General features: G+C 33.2%; 2 protein-coding genes across 2 annotated transcripts in view; both read right to left on the reverse strand.

Moving 5' to 3' along the window:
* The window catches only part of LOC18100975 (cytochrome P450 71AU50), a 56,556-nt gene that overhangs the window by 28,531 nt on the left and 6,107 nt on the right, over positions 1 to 21,918 (reverse strand). The window lies entirely within an intron of this gene.
* Positions 10,267 to 21,918, reverse strand: part of LOC7456950 (cytochrome P450 71AU50) — an 88,613-nt gene continuing 76,961 nt past the window's right edge. Inside the window, exons 2-3 of the mRNA XM_002309980.4 lie at positions 11,157 to 12,090; positions 10,267 to 11,070 (exon numbers count right to left, since the gene is read on the reverse strand). Of these exons, the coding sequence (XP_002310016.2) occupies positions 10,456 to 11,070; positions 11,157 to 12,035 (1,494 nt within the window). The 5' untranslated portion in view covers positions 12,036 to 12,090 and the 3' untranslated portion in view covers positions 10,267 to 10,455. The remainder of the gene's footprint in view (positions 11,071 to 11,156; positions 12,091 to 21,918) is intronic.

Consider the following 21,918-nt stretch of genomic DNA (forward strand, 5'->3'; position numbering starts at 1 on the left):
TTTCAGCATGTGACAACTGCCTTTTATAAAATCTTTTGGATAATTTTTTCCCTGGATAGGAAAAAATAGAGAGACATCCATCTACACTTCTAATGCCACCATCATCATTCCGTGGAACTCGATTCCAAATTGTTTGCACGTCATCACCAAAATAATGAGATGCAAAATTGGTAATTTCATCAATCAAGTATGCTTCACATATGGAACCCTCAACTTTAGCTTTATTGGTCACTTTCTTCTTCAAATAAAACATATACCTATATCATTTCTGTCAATTAGTTTATTTTTAAAAAATAAAAAGTGAATAAAATTAACATAGTATGAAAACATACCGTTCAAATGGATACATCCATCGATATTGAACTGGTCCACCAACTTTTGCCTCATAAGGTAGATGTATCGTCAAGTGTTCCATGGAGTCAAAGAAGGATGGAGGAAAAATCCTTTCAAGTTTGCAAATTATTTCAATTATATTCATCTGCATTAACTCCATGTGCTGAGCATTTAAATTTGTTGAACAAATATCTCGGAAAAATACGGACAGTTCAGTTAATGCCTCCCACAGTGGCCTAGGTAAGTAAGGTCGAAAAGCAGTTGGAAGAAGTCTTTGAATGAAGACATGACAATCATGGCTCTTCATCCCTGAAACCTTACATTGTGCCTCTTTCACACATCGTGAAATGCTTGAAGCATAACCATCAGGAAATGATAATTCCTTCATCCATGACAAAACTTCTTGTTGTTGTTTCTTGTGTAGACAATAAGTGCCTTTAGGTTTGTAAAGCCGACCACTCATATCTTGTTGCAAATGTAAATTTGGCTTCTGACAATACAATTGAATATCCAACCTAGCCTTTAAATTGTCCTTGCTTCTATTCGGACAATCCATTACTGTATAAAAAATGTTGTCAAAGACATTTTTCTCAATATGCATGACATCAAGATTATGACGAATCAAATTTGTATGCCAATATGGAAGCTCCCAGAAAATGCTCTTCTTCACCCAATTGTGCTTAACACCAAAGCCAGGAATTTTATCATTATATGATGAACCTCCATTATGTCCCTCAGTATACTTGGACACTTCATTTAACATTTCCAAACCAGATGGACGAGGTAAAGGAGGAAGCCTTTCAATTACTCCTTTCAAAAACTTATCATATTGAAATCTATATGGGTGGTCCATGGGTAGGAATCGTCGATGACAATCAAAAAATGTAGTTTTCCCCCCATTTTTTAATCTAAAAGCCTTGCTATGCTCCATACAATAAGGACAAGACAGATTTCCATGAGTACTCCACCCCGATAACATGCCATATGCTGGAAAGTCACTAATGGTCCACATCAAAGCTACCCTTAATTGAAAATTTTCCTTTCTGTATACATCATATGTTTCAACACCAAAAAACCACAAATTCTTTAACTCATCAATCAAAGGTCTTAGAAAAACATCAAGCTTTTTACCCGGATTCTTTGGCCCAGGAATCATCATTGTCAAAAACATGAATGGTCTAGTCATGCACTTCCACGGAGGCAAATTATAAACAGTCACAATTACTGGCCAACAAGAGTATGTATTTGAAGACATGTCAAATGGACAAAACCCATCAGTGCACAACCCTAACCGAATATTTCTCGGATCTGATGCAAAGCTTAAGTGGACACGATTAAACTCCTTCCATGCCTCCCCATCAGATGGGTGCACCATAACCCCATTATCAGACTTATGAAAATGATGCCATGTCATATCTTTGGCATGATATGGAGACATGAATAGTCTCTGAAGCCTTGGTGTTAGAGGAAAGTATCGGAGTTGCTTCTCCGCCTTATTGGAACCTTTACTAGTTGGATTTCTAGGTTTGTATCGTGAACTTCCACAAAAATCACAATTTATTTTCATTGCATCTACCCCATAGTACAACATACAGTAATTAGGACACACATCATATTTCTCATAACCAAGTCCAAGTGGCCGCATAAATTTCTTGGCATCATAAAAATTTGAAACCAAATTTTCATCATTAGGCATGCAACTTTTTGTAAAGTCAATAAAATTGTTGAAGGCATTCTGAGTCAAATTTAAAGTTGACTTCATATTAAGCAATTGTACACAAGCAGATAATTTGGATTGTTTGGTACACCCATCCCACAACGGCTCCTCCGCGGCTTTCAAAAGCTTAAAAAATTTAGTTGCCTCCGGATTTGGAATTTCCCCTGCTACCATAGGACTAGACACATTATCATTATAGAATGCATTACCAACCCCCATTGCATCCATAACCAGATTCCTATATGGATTCTCTAGACAAACATCATTCACATCATGACTCATTATAATCGATGAAGGTCCAGCCAATATTGGTTCTGCGACATAAGGCTCCCCATGTACAGTCCAATTTTCATAACAAGGTAAAAAACCTTTTGTCAATAGATGTTTACAAACATCATCTTCCTTTAAAAACTTTTGATTTTTGCACCTCACACAAGGACATCTAATTTTTCCCCCAGATATATTTTTATCAATTGAAAATGCAAAATTGATAAATCTTCTAACACCAGTAATGTATTCAGGACGAAGGCGACCATCCATAAGACGACGATACATCCACGATCGATCATCCATGTTAATCTAATTAACATGACAACACCAATAAGCATTTTTTGAAATAAGCATACTTCTTTAACTACTAGTACTTAAACAATCCTTTAAAATAAAATATGTACCACATGAATAAACTTTAATTATTTGTCCAGCTCAAACATATATGAAGCTAAAAAATAGATAACTGTTTTTCTTCTACTTTTTCTTATTGAGTTTTTAATTATATAGGTTGTTTAGTGTGACAATATGAGTGTGTGAGGAATTCCCACACACTTATATTGTCATTTATATTTTCTAACTAGTGACAAAAATATACTTTTTAGATTATGTTCGGTTAGTATTTTATACAGAATGAATGGATAAAAAAAAATATTTAGTTGAACAAATATTAAATAAATTTATCTTTATAATAGTTTTGGAGTTGAACAAATAAATTCCCACCTCTAGGTTTCATTTTGGTCTCATAATTTCCATCCAAAATAAACTCAATATCAGATTTAATATAAGAAAATCATTCAATTAGTTTTCTTATACAAACTATCAATATTGTCCCAATGAAAGACAGAGTTCCAACTACTTGACAAGATTACAATAGGCATGCCCAACAAAAAAATTATGCACGATATAATTAAGCAACCATGTAAAAATGGAGCAAAATAGACTTACCTAAGCCCCAAGAATCAATGGCACAAGGTGGAGGTTTTCTTATTGCAACCCAATCAGATTTAGCCAACTCTATTGGATTATATTGTGATCCAATAAGCCATTTATATTGCTGGAAAAATAAAAAACATAAACAGTATGTTACACCCATCAAGTTATAACAATTGCTAGTCTTTAAAACAAATCCTTATATTATAGAATGTGACAGCAATGAAATTTTGGTTATATTGATGAATCCTCAGGTATTACAAGATTTTGTTAATAAATTAAAATATTATAAAATGTAATTGCAATATCATAAACAATGATAAGAAGGTGATACAAACTCAAAACTTTATGATAAGCAGTACTATTTTATCAAATATTCTATCCAAAACCACTCCTAAACAAACTTGGGCATTGAATGAAGATCCTATTACGGAATTACATAAAATCAAATGGATGGAATTTTTAAGAAATGATTTTATTTGTTTTTTGTAAGATTAACATTACTCATTTATAATTGATTTTTTTATAAAGAATTTGGAATAAACTAAGTATTTTCTTGTAATTTTTTAACAAGGAATAAAGGTTGATAGATTATTAATTTCCTACTTTGCAATGGATTAACACAAAGAATCAACAGCTGAATAAGCAAAATGAGTGTCGTATATATGATTCTTTATATGCAGTACGGTGGAGTCCTGTAAAAAAAGTCCACAATCATCACTATCTACTTAGTTTTGATCCGTCCAGTCCCAACAAATTACCTTTTTAGCCAGTCAATAATTTACAAAATCTGTGATCAGTAATGCCTTGGTATGTTGTCACATTACGTTTCCATGTGGTTAACATTCAAACTGGTTGTCATTGATGAACATGGAAGCAAACCATATCTTCCGAGTTTTCTGTGTGTTCTTCATGAGAAAAACATCTAATTGACGCTTACAGTTTTTGTCAACCAGCCAGGCTTCGGAGAATTATGAAACCAAAGAGATCATGACAATGCTAAATGCAGTTTCTGCTTTTGGAAAAAATGGACTGTGAATATCTAAATTACTCAAATATTGTAATTATTATAAGATGGAGTCATTTAATCTATAAAGAACACTCCTGCGTTTTGATTTTTTTTATCAAATGAATCAAATGCTGTAATTAAATAAACAATGTCAAATACAAGGCATAAAGGTTGATATAATAAAATATTATACCATTAAAGTTTGTTCTTTCTTTCGGGTTAAAACATATTCTTTCTAAATTATTAATTGTTTTGATTGACATATCCCTACACACTTTTTCTTTAAAATTTAATACATTAATTATGTGATGCTTTGATTGGGATCCTCTCTATCACAAACCAATAGCAGAATTCCACCATTTTGTCGACCAGAAAACCTTAGAAGACCACCAAAACAGTTTACTAACCTCATAGGTAACATTCTAATATCAAAACCTTTTTCAACACAAAATTTGTTTTTTATTTTTTAAATATAAAATTCTCAAATCTTAAAACACTTAATTTCAAAAACTCAATTTCACACCTTTCTATTGCGATGATGATGGTCCAACTCACTCTATTGTGACAAGAAAAGATTTTTCCTTATGGAACTTAATGCTTCTAAGCAAATCCAAGCTTCCGTTACGTTAGAGCTTATGTTTATATAGTTAGCCCACCATTGATGTACAATTCATTTGCTTAAACCTATATAGGCCTAACAATTTGGAAATCAAAATGACTGGTTTTAGGTTAGGTTTGGTTATTAAACCCAAAGGCCTAACAATGACAGGAAGTGTTAGTGATGAAAATAATACCAGAAAAAAAGCAACCATAAAGAAAGGTAAAATTCTACCAAAAACAAAATCAAGATTCTATGAAAGAGAAACAGATCGTTTAGCACCTTGACAAATGCCACTCACATTCAAGAGCTTATTTCAGTAGCAGGTGACACAAAGCATCAGATGTGAGCACTAAAAAACAAAAACCTGACTTGGCTGCAACTGTGCATGAACACTATTCTACAATAGATCACCAGGTAAATAAGAAGATACTTTATGTTGAAATGTCCTCTTCTATCTAGAATGCTTTGAACAGGAGAAAGCAAAATTTGTATACTTCAGTGCTCTTCAGAAGAAGAAAACACAAAACATATATGTATACATGTGTATATGTAAATACATATAGGTGCTTGTCTACATACATATGTTTGTTAGTCAATCAAAACCAAGCTTATGGATGCTCAAACTCCAGCTCTGCAATTTATAACGAGCATGCTAAACACAAAGATTTAATCATGGACTGCCTAACAGACAAACAATCTGATAAAAGAAATCAACTTGAAGTTATTATTGAGCATATCAGCTACTTATACCTACAAGAATGACCCCTTGACCAATTTATCCCGAGAAATATAAGTGACCACACATTGAGTAAATTATATGCATTGAACATACCCTTCTCCCTCATTCTTTTCTCTCTGTCATATTCAAATTTATCTCGAATTTGGCCAACCTTTTCCCATGTATCACCTTGCCTGTTTCTCCCAAAATCCTGGTCCTGCATTCAAAACCCAGTCATATACTGTTATAACAACATATTTATTTACAGTAAAAAAGGAAGGCATATATGTGATGGGTCATCGAAATTTCATGTTTACTCCAAGAAAGGCTGGGTGTCTTTCTTCCCAGATAAAGATGTGTTGATTATCACAGTTGGAGATCAAACACAGGTATTACAAAAATTGCTTAAAAAAAGCAGAATAATCACCCTAGGCTTTTTGTTCAGTACTACATCAATTTGTTTATCCTAAAACGATTCATAGTATATGATATCAAAAGCATCTATGCCCTCTTTACAACTGTGATAGTAATGATAAGGTATGTGTGGAAATTAAACTCAACATCATGAACATAAACATAAACAACCTCTAATCAAAAATTAATTCCTGTACCTTAACTTATCATTATGTTCCCTTTATATCCAGTGACAGCTATTTTAGGTTATAGATCAAAAAATTTACGAACATCAAAAAAAATTTGAACCGTAACCCTAAAAATTAAATTGGGGGTTTTGATAAATTTTCAATTAGACATGCATAATTAGGTTATAGATCATGGTAAAAACATTTCATAAACCCCTATATTATCGAATTAATAGCCTAAAACAATTATTCAAAGTATTGAAAAAAAAAAAATTACCTGTGTTCTTGAGTTACAGGTGACCAAGATTGTTCTACAGGACAGAAAGAAACCTGGATTGGGAAAGTTAGGTGAAAAATTTTTAGTGCAAGTTAAATTGCAACAAACAAAAACAAAAACCCTTAATTACTTACCTGAACTATTGAAGAAAACCGTTAAACACCCAACCCGTTTACAAGGAGATACCTTAAATCAGCATGTTCGATGGTGATAATGATGGGTGTGGTTCGATTTTGTTCAGATGAAGGAGAAGAAGATGAAGAAAAGAAATTATGGGTGCTGAAGACGCGAAGAAGATGAAATGTTTGGGATAAAGGAAAATCACATTGATGAAGAGAGGGTTATTTTTCTACAGCTATGGATCGAGGTTGTTAGGGACGAAGGAGACTGGAAAAGTGGAAGATCATTAATTTTGGTTTTGTTCATTTCATTATCTCTGTTTGGCTTTCGGTGTGGGGGGAGATCGAGCACTGATGTATATTTACCAAAGCCAGCAAACACTCAACGGTTGCGATTTAATTCTTGTAAATGTAATCAACGGTGTTCGTAATTTTGGTTTTATATTAAAATTTAAATAATTATTTTTTAATTAGCAACGGAAAATCCGTTGCTAAATTCAATGTAAATTTTACAACGGATTATCCGTTGCTAAAATCCGTTGCTGACATTAAAAAAATAATATATATGCAATCCGTTGCAAATCCGTTACTGAATTTAGCAACGGAATTATCCATTGCTAAATTCAGATGCTAATACCCCATTTTTTTAGTAGTGTGTATCTTATCTTTTAACAAAACTTTTTTATATATATTTTATTATTGTTTTAAAATAATATTATTTTAAAATCAAAAGATGTTTTTAGAAAAATAAACATTTGATATTTTATTTTTATTTATGATTGGAGAAATATAATGATAAATATATCTAAAATTTTGGTCGGACTCCAAAGTATATCTTGTAGATGCTAGGGGTAGCTTCACTTTTTTTTTAAAAAAAAAAAAACAAAATTTACTAAAACCTCACTTAGAATTAAGATTAAAATGAGATAAATTGTTAAGATTACATACTCAAGATGACAAACCTAAAAAGATCTGTAGGCTCTAACTAGTTAATGAAATTATTAGATTAAGCAATGCGGAATTACAAGCACATGATGTATTATATAGTAGCAGTGCAGGCCTGTTATTTTTATTAAATGACATTAATAATACTAAAAATGATATATATATATATATATATATATATATATATATATATATATATATATATATATATCAACAAATTAGACTACAAGTCATATTAGTGCTCTTATTTAAAAAAAAAAAAAAAACAGAGTAAAGAAAAGGATACTAAAATCAAACATGAAAGGTGTCTCTGGGATCTTCCTGCTCCTTCTGCTCATCTTCGTTGTGACTGCTGGTAATCCCAATTTCTTTATTGAACAGTTTCTTGCAACACATGAATGATCATCAAGGAATACTAATATTCCTTTTATTATATTTGTTGTTTCCTTAAATGATAGCTATATATTTTTTATTGACTAATCTTATGTTATTTTGATATGTATTTTAATTCAAGATTTGTGATTTGACGTACCAAATTACGTTGTGTGTCCGCAGGAAACAAGCATGTGATGGCGGATGCAAAGCTTTGTCAAAAAAGTTCATTCCCCACGAACGAGTGCATAGCTATGAATTGTGATTCCGATTGCAAGGAAATTTATGGAAGCAAGGCTGGAGGGGCCTGTAATGGTTTTCTTTCCTGCAATTGTTTTCTGCCTTGCTAGTTTCTCCAGTATATAGCAGCCATCTATGCCCACGTTGCGTGGCAGTCTTGGCACATCAAGATGTATTGTCAAAACAAATAAAAAGGTGTCACCAAAACAATAATAATAAAAAGATTGTCTGATTTTTCATTATTAACTATGTGTTAAAACATGTGATTTGATTAAGAAATAATAAAATTATCGAGAAAACAAATCAAGATTGTATATTTTGAATTCAAATCCAATTAATACAATCATTAATTATAAAAAGAAATAAAGTATCATATCATAAGATTTTTATCATAGCCAACAATGCGCATATACTGAAGTTCTTTAACAATTTTAGCCTGACTATTGCCCATAATTTTCCATCGCCCATTAGTTTCATAGCTTTCCATCATCATGCTTACATCCGTACAAAACAAGCTGAGGTTGAAAGGACATAATAAAACAAATCATATGCTTGTTTCCTCGCCCATTAACACCCAGTAGATTTTTCTTCAAAATATCCATAAGTTTGAAAGGGAAACAATATATTTTGGATTAAAATCCAATCAATATAATCATCAATTATGGTGGAAATCAATTACCATATCAAAATATTTTAAATGATTAAAGATTGTAATTTATTTCCATAATTGTTTGATTGTGTTTCTATATACCTTTTAATTTGTTAATTGTAATCATATATCATATCAATAAATAAATATATTCTTATCATGGTACTAGAGCTAACGATCCACATGTAATTGCTTATTATTGCCCGCTCGCCATTACTTTATTTTTCTTTTTATATACTTTCTTTTATTAACCTTTTTGTTTTTGCCATTTTCTCTCTGTAATCACCAAACATACATTTCCTACAAGAAAATACTGCTGTCACATATTAAATGCAGCGAGTGTCGGGATTTTATACAAAGGAATAATTTAAAAACAAATAAAAAAATATAAGAAAAATCCCGAATAAAATGAAAATGGGCAAACAAAGCAATTAAGAAAGAATTATGATGGAGAAAATAAGAACAGAAAACCTCCATTATGAAATTTGGAACTCAAAATCCTCCAATATTTTACTATATTTTCAAGTTAATAAAATACAATTCTGAATAATTTGGGTATAATCAATGCAATGTGTTGTTTTATACATGATGTTTTAGTCCCCTTAATTAGAATAGGGAGTGTTATTATTCCCATTTTATAAATTATTAAACTCACTCTATTTTTATTATATTTCCACATTACAGACACATTGAGAGTAAACTATAAACGATCAGTCATTCTAGTTTTTTTTAAAACAAATTAAATAGTCATTGTAATTTTAAAACCTAATTAATTAGTCCTTTAACCATTGTTAACCACTTTAAATCCCTAAATTTCTTCACTTATTCTCTCTAGATTATTGCCTTGATGTAATTATTTCACTCAACCCTTTGCCAAAAACTCAGTCAAACCCCCTTCCTTCAATTTGTTGGATTTCCTCTCAATTTGTTTTGTAAAAGAAACTTGAAAATATTCTCCCTCCATTTTTACTCTATTGTTGCCGGCTGTAGAGAGGAAAATAGGGTATTTATATTCCACTTTCTTACTATTTACATATTGACTCTATGTCACCTAGTTATTTCATTTAGTTATATATCTTTAATTCAATTTAATCCATCCTATCATCAGGTTGGAATTTTAATATTTCAAAATAATTTTAACCATGGTCGCCATGTCAAACCACGTTAAACGTTGTGTTGAATACCTTTTATAGGCAATGATTTTAGCACCCCCACCACTAACAATATCCAAGTTCAATATATAAATGAAAATATGGAGGATGAAGTGTCGTTGTTGTTTATTATTCTCTATTAGATATTTCCATTTGTAAGATTGAATCTGAGCTAAGTTTTTAATAGAGTGCTAAAAATGGAAAATGCAAAATTTCTGAAACAGGGAATAATGAGAGAATATCTCAGAACTAATCACCTATTCTCTTTTACAAGTGAAAGTGGAGGCAATGGATTAATTAAGAATTACTCATAAAATCCTACGCCCAGAGAAGATCAAAGTAAATAAGAAATTCAAATAATAAATTGTGGGATGTAGTTTAATTTGAATAAAATCCTGGACAGGCAAAAAGAAACATCAACATGCTGACATGAGTCTACAATTGATTCCATGAATCCAAGGGAAAGACAATCCCTAAATGATCACACCTCCAACAGAGAATATTAATTAACAAGAAATCGAAACATTGCTTAAGCCATAATCAGAGGTGAAGGCGATAAGTAGGAGTGGCGCACAGATGGTTTGCTCTCGGGGTTACAAGACCAAACGCCTCAGTCATGTCCAATTCCTCCGGCAACATATTGTTAGGAAGCTCCCAGTCAAAGCAATGCACCAGCTGTGCCACAATTTGCCGAACCATGGTTTGTCCCAAATGCATTCCAGGGCAGCCCCTGCGCCCAGCCCCGAAGGGGAGAAGCTGGAAATCGCGTCCACGAACATCTATGTTGCTCCCAGCAAACCTCTCTGGAATAAACCTATTTGCATCAGTCCAAGCACTTTGGTCGCGTCCAATAGCCCAAACGTTTACAATAACACGTGTTTTTTGCGGGATGAGGAAGCCATCTATGGTGCAATCTTCCATTGACTCGTGAGGGCCAAGTAGAGGTGCCACTGGATGGAGCCTGAAAGCTTCCTTTATAACCATGTGCAAGTACTCCAAGCCCTCCAAGTCTGATTCTTCCACCATTCTATCCATGCCTATTTTCTCTTCCAGCTCTTTCTGGACTTTCTTCATTACTCTTGGATGCCTGATGAGCTCGGAGAGAGTCCACTCAATTGCTGTGGCTGAGGTGTCCATTGAGCCTACAAGCATGTCCTGAAAGAGAAAGGTACAGATTTAAGGATAATCATGTGATTTATGTGCTGCTTACTAACAGTTATTTTAATTCTATGCATTCTTACCAAGATTATGGCTTTGATGTTGTCTCGACCAATACGATACTCAGTTTCTTCAGATCCCAAGAAGTCCAACATGACATCAACAAAATCTTTGGTTCTGTTTTCGTCCTTGAACTGAATGTGCTCATCGATAATCTTCTCAAAGAAGTCATCAAAAACCTTGCCTACGGCCTTCATGCGCTTTGTAAGACCCTGAAGGTCAAGTGGTGCAATTGGAGGGATGTAATCTCCCAAGTTAAAACTTGCTGCTAAACGCATGAGCTCATGAGTCACTGGTTTGAACCCCTTCTCATCAAATTCCTTTTCCAAGTATTTCTTTCCAAAAACCATCCTACAACTGATGTCAGCGCTCAGAGATGAGACCTTGGCACCAAGATCAACAGCAACACGCTCACGAGAAGCATCTTTAATGTAGTCAATCAAGAGGTCAAGCTCTTCCTTCCTCGTTGACATGAAAGAATTTATTTTATGGTTGCTAAGCAACTCAAGGGTACACATCTTGCGCACGTTGCGCCAATAAGAGCCATATGGAGCAAATGATAAGTTCTTCTGCTCGTAAGAGATATGCTTCGCAGCCTCATTTCGTGGCCTACTAGCAAACACGAGGTCATTGGTCTTAAGAATCAATTCGGCAGCCCGAGGCGATGAGACAACTACAGTAGGCACCAAGCCTAACCGCATATACATGATAGGGCCATACTTCTTTGCTAGTTGATGCAAGTCATGGTGAGGGAGCTTCCCTAACAAATGTAAGCTACCAAATATAGGAAACCCTATTGGACCAGGGGGTAACTTGCTATCCTTGATCTTTCTTTTCGACAGCCAAGCTCGGAGGAAGAAAGCGAGCGCAATCAAGGCTAGAGTGGTTAATATCCAAGCCATGCTATGTCTAATATATTAAGGTTGGTCTCTATGCTCTATCTTAGTGAAAGCAAACCTTAAATCCAGCTCTTGCTTTATATAGAGAAGATGCTACACATATATATAGTCGTAACTAGGGAGATCATGATAACAGGAAGAAAACAAACTGGGGATAAGTTCAATGTCTTTGTTTGTATCGCTTCTTGTTTTTTCTTTTGAAGAAAGGAATCAATTGTGAAAAACAAATTTAGTGAGATTTTATTATCTACCTAAAGCCAAACCACATATTTTAGTAAGATTTTATTTTTGTTTATATGCACTTTAATATGGTAGAAAACTATTTAGAAAATCCAATTTGCTCTAAGGCTAGACCAGAGAGATAAACAGCTCTCAAGTGAACGGAAACGGTAATGAAAATTAAACTACTAAGTGATAATATCCAATTAAGTGATGCTACTTTAGGTCGTTTTTTTTTTTTCTTAATCATATCCTACTAAGTGAAAAGTACAGATTGAGACCCTTGTAACATTATTTTCTTTATAATTTCAGCTTTTGGTTGGAAGCCAGGAACAGCTGAGATACCGATTTCTAATCTTTGTTTTGTACGTTGACATGGGTTACGCGTGAATAAAATTTGATTGCGGTTGTTTTTTATTTAGAAATATATTAAAATAATATATTTTTATTTTTTAAAAATTATTTTTGACATCAGCACGTCAAAATGATCTAAAAACACAAAAAAAAAAATTAATTTAAAGTAAAGAAAACAATTTTTTTTTAATTTGTTTAAAATCGCTTTTAAAACGCAAAAAACCTATATTTAAAATTTTCTCATATAAGTGGAAGAGCGTAATTATAAATAATTGTAAATTAAGTGTCCAGTTCTTGCCTATATTTAATTAATTAAAAAAGAAAAAGAGAGTGGAATTAAAAATAACAAAATTATATCGTATGCTTTGATTTACAGGAGAACGAAGGGTTAGAGCTAGAAAGTACCATATCATCATTCCCTCATTCTATCCATTTCGGGGAGATAAAAAAGGCAGTCATGGACGACAATTTTCTCGTAGCTCCCTTTCCATCCTCTCAGATAAGGGAAAATAATTTCTACTCTACCAAACACAATTTATCCTCTAAACCAAAGTTTCAGGTTCCTATAAATTACGAAGGAAAAAAGAATTAAGAGACAGGAACTTAATTATGGCAAAATTAACTGAACATTGCTGGAATGAAAATGACCTGAAAGCTGACTGCCTTTTCTTTTATTTTGTAAGGGCAATGACATCGACTTGGACAGAAACAAGATTAGGGCATGTTTAGAAACGCAGTGCAAACAATGTTTTTTTAAATTTTAAAATCATCGATGATTGTAGGTGGTTTCTGAAAATTTTTTATGAAATTAAAAATTTAAATTAAATATTACAGACAGAATTACCGACGAAATAATTAAAAAATATTTAATTATCCGTCCGTAATTCCGTCACTAACGAGCCCCAATAAAAAACCTGAATCTCCTTATTTCACAAGAGAGACTCATTCTTCTTTTTCTTCTTCTTCACTATATGTAAAAAACATCAATATTTATTTCTTTCTCTTCTCTTCTATCATCATCTCCTTCTGTTCTCCTCCATGCTCGGGTATGTCTTCTTCTTCTTTCTTCTTTTATCCTCTTAGTGTTTTTTAATTAATATGCTTTGCGAAATTTTTTCTCTCTCCTTAGCTTCACATGCAACTACATTAAGGTAAGATTTTTCTTTTGTCTTCATTTTCATGATTGTTTTCACTATATTTGTTTTTTATTTTATTTTTAATTGTTTTTGTTCTTAATAATTGTATCAATGTTGCTGTGAGATTATTTATTTGTTGCAAATTTGTTTGAGTTGATTTTCTTATTCTTTTTTCCAAGCATTTTGAGTATATATTATAGAGTGTTGATTTATGTTAATTTAATTATTTTATAATTTTATAAAATGGATTTTTTTAAATGTTTTTAAATAATTACCGATGGTATATTTCGAGGGATATACCAACAGAATGAAGCGGGTAATTTTTTTTACGCGTCTGTTTCGTCCGTAAATCCGTCGGTAATAATATTATTTTATTACCAACAGATTTAGTAACGGACAAAAAATTACCGATGAAAGATTCACCGACGGAGCATTTCCGTCGGTGATTTCATTGGTAAATTCATCCACCATAAAGGTCAATTTTATTCTCCATATAGATTTTGAATTCTCAATTTAATCGCATTGAAAATTCTAAATTTTTACCATGTATAATTGTTACAACCTCACATCAAGTGTTTCATCCATCATAATTAAAAATACATTTTATGCTAAATTCAATCAAACGATTACCATCTCCCTTAACAAACTCAAAAGAACTGAAGAAAACTAGAAAAAGATAAAAAAAATTCCAAAACTGGACAATAACAAAAACGGTCTAATCATTTTGACAAATAGTCTTATCGTGTTCTTAAATAGGTCTAGTCGTTTCTCAAAATAGCTAGACTATTTTTTGTTCTGGACAATTTCTCTTTTCTCTCTCTCTCTAGCCGAATGTAACATTAAAGAAGGAATATGAATAGTTTTCTTCTCATTTGTATAATTTTCCATAATACTTCAACATTACACAAAATCCTACAATTCTCAACAAAATGACAACATTCATAATCAAAGCATAACCAATATTTCCATTACAAATTAAACACAAGATTTCTATTTATTGTAAATTAATTCTCCACATTTCAACACGTGCTACAATAACCTCAAACAAACAACATTCATGTATTATTTTAATTTTTCTTTAATATTTGGCTGGCACCACTACCTTCCAAAAGACTATGATTTTTCTTCATTTAATTATTATTCTAAGTTGCTTTCGTCTATTTCTATCCCAATTTCATCAAACAAGGCCAATCTCTTACTTCCCCTAAATTTTCTTGTAACCCTAACCTAGAATTTACAATTTAGACATCAATTCTTAATTGTTTTTAATTTACCTTACATAATCAAGTTTAAAACCCTTACGTGATGATAAAGTGAGTTTCGATTCTTAAGTAGTCAAACTTTTTCACTTTAAATCCCTAAATTTCTTCACTTATTCTCTCTAAATTATTATTTTGATGTTGTTTCCCTCAACCCTTAGCCAAAACTCACTCAAACCCCTTTCAATTTGTAGGATTTCCTCTCAATTTTTTGATACGATCCAGGAAAGGTCAAATTCGGATTCTAACGTAAAATGTGCAACTATCCAGTTTTACGGCAAAAATCACAATTCTGAATCCGACCGTTGGATCAAGCTGAAAAGTTACGTGAAGTCTCCTGACATGGTATCCTACATTGGGTTTAAATGTCAGGTCAATCGGAGTTCGGAAAGGCATCGAAACACGGGTCAACATAGGCTGTACGAATTTTGTTATTTACTTCCTTCTGACTTGTGGACTTCCTATTTGACTAGGATTCTTTTCCTAAAAGGATGTGGCAGCTTATTTTGGGAATCTCTGAATTCTACAAAGATCTTTAATGGGCTGCAACATAATTTCCAAGTGTGGCAAGGATTCATAAATGTTTTAGAATCGTTTTCTTACAAGGGTTCCTTATTCATCCTAGCTACAAAAACAAGGAAAGAAGATTTCAGAATTAATTCTACCTTCAGATTTGATTCTCCTAGCTTATATGAGACTTCTAATGGGCAACAAATCTGATCCTATTATATTTAGGATATTAAATTTGGATTTATTATTGTTATTATTATTTTCTTCTTAGTTTAGGGTTTATTTATATTATTTGGATTTAATTGTAAGTGAACATCATATAAGTTCGCATAAGAGGTCCATTGTGTTTATTTTAGTTTGGAGTCACTATAAATAAGGGCATAACTAGACATGTAAGGTTAGACAATTCAGATTAATAAAACTTCTTATTTGCCGCACTTTATGTGTGTGTGTTGGTGAGATAATCTCCTTTCCATAGTTCTCTAAAGAACTGAAAAACAACTTATCGAAGAACAACTATCTTTGTGGCGTCATCCTTATACTTCTCGTTCGTGAATCAATATTCGTTGGGTGGGGGTCTCCGTTTTCAATAGTGTTGGTGCCTAGGTACAAGTTATCTTTGTATCACACTCCTATCAAACCTGATTTACTTGGCTTTCTGGGAATTGGTGTCTTTGCGTGTGGGTTGCGTGACCACATGACCACGAGGTTCACATCATTTTTTTTGTAAAAGAAACTTAAAAATATTCTCCCCCTATTTTTTCTTTGTTGTTGGCAGTTTTAGAAAGGAAAATAGGGTATTTATAATCCAGAAGTGCTTTTCATTTCATCAATGAATCCACCTCAATCATTATCAGAGAAACCATGCAATCTTAACTCTTGACACTTCAAAAATTTAACACCAAAACTGTATGTGCCTTTGATGTGCCTTAGAATTCTTTTGGCTGCTCTCATATGCATTTCACTTGGACAATGCATTTCACTTGTTGAGTCCCTTCTATAGGCAATGAAATTATGGAGGAAGAAGCGTTGTTGTTGTTATTATTCTCTATTAGATATTGCCATTTCTAAAATTGAATCTAAGCTAAGTTTTTAATACTGTGCTAAAAATGGAAAATGCAAAATTTTTGAAACAGGGAATAATGAGAGAATATCTCAAAACTAATTGTCAAAGAACCATCTCAACCCAATAACTTAAACTTTTAGGTGAGGTCCCAGGATATGATTTATATTATTCTCTAACACACCCCCTCAAGTAAAAGCCCTTTAGGCTTGAAACTTGCACATGCCCACATTACCTTGTGCTTGATTTTTATCAAATAAATGAGGGTGGTGAGATTCGAACTTGTGACCACTTGATCATCGAGGCTATGATACCATGTCAAAGAACCATCTAAACCCAATAGCTTAAGCTTTTAGGTGAGATCCTAGGGCATGATTTATATTATTCTCTAACACTAATCACATATTCTCTTTTACAAGTGAAAGTGGAGGCTGAAAGTGTTTTAATTGTTTGAGTGTTTAAGTGAAGAAAGAACGTAGAAGAGAATTAAACTAGCAAATTATTACTGCTGTTTATTTAGAATGAAATGAATAGATTGCATTTAGTTCACAACAATCTTTTCAAATATATAGAATGAAAACAAACTTAAATGCTAACTTATAGGAACATATCATGCCATGATCTCTTAACAAACTAACAGATTAACAAGCTCCTAGAGACTATGACAACCCTTTATTATTGCGGAAAAAATCATAAAAGATGAAAAACAGAGTCTTTGACAAGAACTTGAAGCAAACTTCAACACTCCTTGCTTTAAGAGTTGCAGACTCCTATCATTTGTTTTAGAAACTCAAATCTGTTTACTGGAAGTGGTTTAGTAAACAAATCAGCCAATTGATCTTCAGACTTGCAATAAATCAACTTAACATCACTATTTTTCTACACCTCTCGTAAAAATAAAGTTTGAGGTTAAAGTGTTTGGTTTTTCCATGAAACACTGGATTGTGAGAGATTGCTATGGCTATTTGATTGTCAACTGAGATCTATGCAGCTTCTTCCTCCTCCATATACAAATAACGTAAAATCTTCTGAAGCCATAGTGCTTGATTTACCGTTGTTGTGGCTGCAATGAACTCTATCTCTACAGTAGATTGTTCTACAATATCTTGTTTCTTTGATGACCATGAAAATATTATTGATCCTAGATTGAAACAGAATCCAGAAGTGCTTTTCATGTCATCAATGAATCCACCCCAATCACTATCATAGAAACCATGCAATCTTAACTCTTGACATTTCAAAAATTTAACACCAAAACTATATGTCCCTTTGATGTATCTCATAATTCTTTTAGCTGCTCTCATATGCATTTCACTTGGACTATGCATAAAACAAGATAGAAGACTTCTTGCATAAAGTATATTAGGTCCGGTTGCTGTTAAATACAGCAAACAACCAATCAAGCTTCTGAATTTCTCTTCATCAACTCTGGCAGTTCCATCTTCTTTGCTGAATTGGTCTTTTTGATTCATCGGACTGGTTATTGGTTTGCAATTCTCCATATGAAATTTCTTCAAGATTTCCTTTGCATATTTCTTCTGACAAATGAATATTTCTTCTTTGCTTTGCTTGATTTCCATTCCTAGAAAGAAACTCATGAGACCAAGATCGGTCATTTCAAAAACTTGCATCATCTTCTGCTTGAATTCTTCAACTTGTTGTATATTGCTTCTTGTCACTATAAGATCATCAACATAGAGGGATATTATGAGAACATCATTGTTAATCTTCTTTACATAGAGAGTTGCTTCAGATAAGCTTTTTTGAAAGCCAGAACTTATCAAATAGTCATCAATTTTGTCATACCAGGCTCTAGGTGCTTGTTTCAACCTATAGAGAGCCTTCTTTAGCAGATAAACTTTGTCTTCTTTTCCTTGAATCACAAAACTAGCTGGATATTCAACGTAAATTTCTTCTTGCAGAATGCTATTTAAGAAGGCTGATTTAATGTCTAGCTGGTATACTTTCCAGTTCTTATGAGCAGCAACAACAAATAACAATCTGATGGTATCCATCCTTGCTACAAGAGCAAATGTATCAAAATAATCAACACCATAAATCTAAGCATACCCTTAACAACCAACCTAGCTTTATGTTTGTTGATGGTGCGATCTGCATTCAGTTTGGTACTGAATACCCACTTCATGCCAATGATAATTTTGTCTGGTGGTCTGTCAACTAGTTCTAATGTGCAGTTCATTTCAATCATGAATATCTCCTTTTGCATTGCTTTCTGCCATTCTGGGTTCTACTGAGCTTCTTCATATCCTTCTGGTTCGCAGAATGCTACATTACTCATTTGGTAAATGTCTTCAAGGGATTTGTGCCTTTGATTGGTGAATCATCAAATGATTCATCCTGTAATTGAGGTTTGATTTGATCTGCAAGTAGCTCATTTCTTTGTGAGTCTCCCCAGTCCCATTGTTCTTCTTCATGGAAATGAACATCCCTAGTAATGGCCTTCTTCTGAGTTTGAGGATGATATACTTTGTAGGCTTTAGAAACAATACTATAGCCACCAAAGATACCTGGCATAGCCTTCTTATCAAGCTTGTCCGTCTTGATTTGCGGAACATGAACAAAACATATACTGCTAAATATTTTAAGAAAGCTTAGTAAAGGTTTGTAATTATATAAAACTTCAAAAGGTGTCTTTTCTTCCAACAATTTTGTTGGAAGTCGATTTTGAAGAAAAACAGTTGTGTTAGCTGCTTCTGCCCAAAACATCTTTGGCAAATTCTTTTCATGTAGCATGCATCTAACCATCTCTATTATACATTGGTTTCTCTTCTCACTAACTCCATTTTTTTCTGGAGTGTAAGAAGTAGTGAGTTGATGTTCAATGCCAGTATCTTCACAGTAGATATTAAATTCTGATGAAGTGTATTCTTTACCATTATTTGAACGAATGGCTTGAATTCTGCTGCTACTTTGATTCTCCACATTCTCCTTGAATCTCCAAAAATCCCAGCTACTTCTGACTTGGATTCATAATGAAAATCCAACACATTCTAGTGAAATCATCAATAAAGATAATGTAATATCAACTACCTTTTAGTGAAGATGTGCTTAGAGGACTGACAACATCAGTATGGATTAATTGAAGTTTCTGTGTAGACCTCCAAGTTGATTTTTGGAAATGGTTTCCTGTTTTGCTTACCAAACTGACAAGCATTACAATTTGGTAAGTGATCAGTGAATGAAGGCACACCTTTTACATCATCATGCTTCTTTATATTGAGAATTCATTGTTGATGACAGTGTCCCAACCTCTTATGCCATACTTCTATGTCATTTAGCTTTGTGGAAAAAGTTGTGTGCTTCTCCTCAAATGGTAGAAATGAGAAACTTTTGCCTCTCATCCTCGCTTGCAATATTTTTTGTCCAGCAGCATCAAAGATATAGCAAGATTGATCTTCGAAAATTACCTTCATACCTTTCTCTATTAATTGCCCAACACTTAACAAATTCTGATCTATATAAGGTACATAGAGAACATCAAAAATTGTTTTTGTACCTGAGTTTGTTATGATGGCAATGGTCCCTTTTCCTTTAGCTGTTATACAATCACCATTTCCACTTCTGACTTTAGCAACTTAAGTAGATTGTAAAGTTCTGAAAAGACTTTTATCAAAAATCATGTGGTTTGTGCAACCATTATCTATCAGCCAGTGATCAGAGGAGGTTTGAACTGAAAAACACGTGGCTACAAACATCTAATCTTCATCATCTTGACTGGCGACTTGAGCATCTTCTTCTTGTTTCTGAGGTTTCGTCCTGCAGATAATTGCTTCATGTCCCAGCTGGTTACATTTGCTACACCTTGCATCAGGTCTCTTCCAGCACTTGAACGGTGGATGACCTATCTTGTTGCAGTGTTGACATGGTGGAAAATGTCTATTAAGAAATTTTCCTTTGCTCTGAAATTGGCTGGTAGTAGTTTTACTGCTGCTTGAAGCCTAGTTTTTTTTGAAGAACTTCTTCTTATCAAAATCTGGATACTTGGCTTGATAAACACCTTTTGTAACACGATTTTGCCTCATAAGTCTTCTTTGCTCTTGAACTTGTAAGGCATTTAAACGTTCTGCCAATGTAATCTTTGACAGATCTTTTGTATTCTCCAATATAGTAATTGAAGCTTCATATTTTTTTGGTACTGTAACCAGAATTTTTTCAACAATTGTAGAGTCTGTAAATGATTTTCCCAGCAACCTGACTTTGTTTACAATTCCAAGCAATCTATTTGAGTATTCTTTTATGGTCCCAGATTCTTTCATTCTCTGCAGCTCAAACTCTCGTATCAAGTTGAGGCTTTGCATTCCACGAATTCTTTCATCTCCTGCGTATTCCTTCTTTAAATAATCCCAAACGTCTTTCGCTAATTTAAGAGACATAATTCTTGTGAAAATGGTTGTTGAAACAGCATCAAACAGACATGCTTTTGCTTTTGATTTCCTTGTTTTTCTCTCTTTGTGATTTCTGATTTGAGCCATTATTGGATTGGTTGGCAACGGATGAACTTCATAATCTTCTTCAACAGCTTTCCATAGATTAAATGCCTCTAGGTATGTTTCCATTTTCACTGCCCAAAGCTGGTAGCTTTCTCCATCAAAGATAGGAGGAGCAATTTGAGAAAAACTGGCTTCAGCTTCCATCACAGATCCCTCAAGAAGTTGCTCTGATACCACTTGAAAGTGTTTTAATTGTTTGAGTGTTTAAGTGAAAAAAGAACGTAGAAAAGAATTAAACCAGCAAATTATTACTGCTGTTTATTTAGAATGAAATGAAAAAATTGCATTTACTTCATACCAATCTTTACAAATATATAGAATGAAAACAAACTGAAATGCTAACTTATAGGAACATATCATGCCATGATCTCTTAACAAACTAACAGATAAACAAGCTCGTAGATAACAGATTTGTTTGAATTGCCTGTACCTTTCGACTAGGCTTTCATTATATATAGGAAAAGTAGTGCTATTGTGCTGTACACAGTAATTACAAAGAGGAAATCTAGGAAGCTAAATATAGTAAAAGGTAAATTTCCTATTTAATCATTTATATTCCTATTTAAGCATTTACAGCTGTATGCTTGACTTCAGCCTTTCTATTGACATCCCCCCTCAAATTGATGCGGGCTTATCCATAAGCATCAATTTGGTCGTAAGAAAATGATGACGTTGTCTTGTGAGAGTCTTGGTAAAAACATCAGCCACCTGAAGATTGCTGGACACATGTGGAAGTGATATAGTTTGAGCTGCAAAGGCGTCATGAATGAAGTGGCAGTCCACCTCAATATGCTTTGTGCGCTCATGGAAGATAGGATTGGAGGTAATGTGTAT

The sequence above is a fragment of the Populus trichocarpa genome, chromosome 7, assembly GCF_000002775.5.
Source record: "Populus trichocarpa isolate Nisqually-1 chromosome 7, P.trichocarpa_v4.1, whole genome shotgun sequence".
NCBI lineage: Eukaryota > Viridiplantae > Streptophyta > Magnoliopsida > Malpighiales > Salicaceae > Populus > Populus trichocarpa.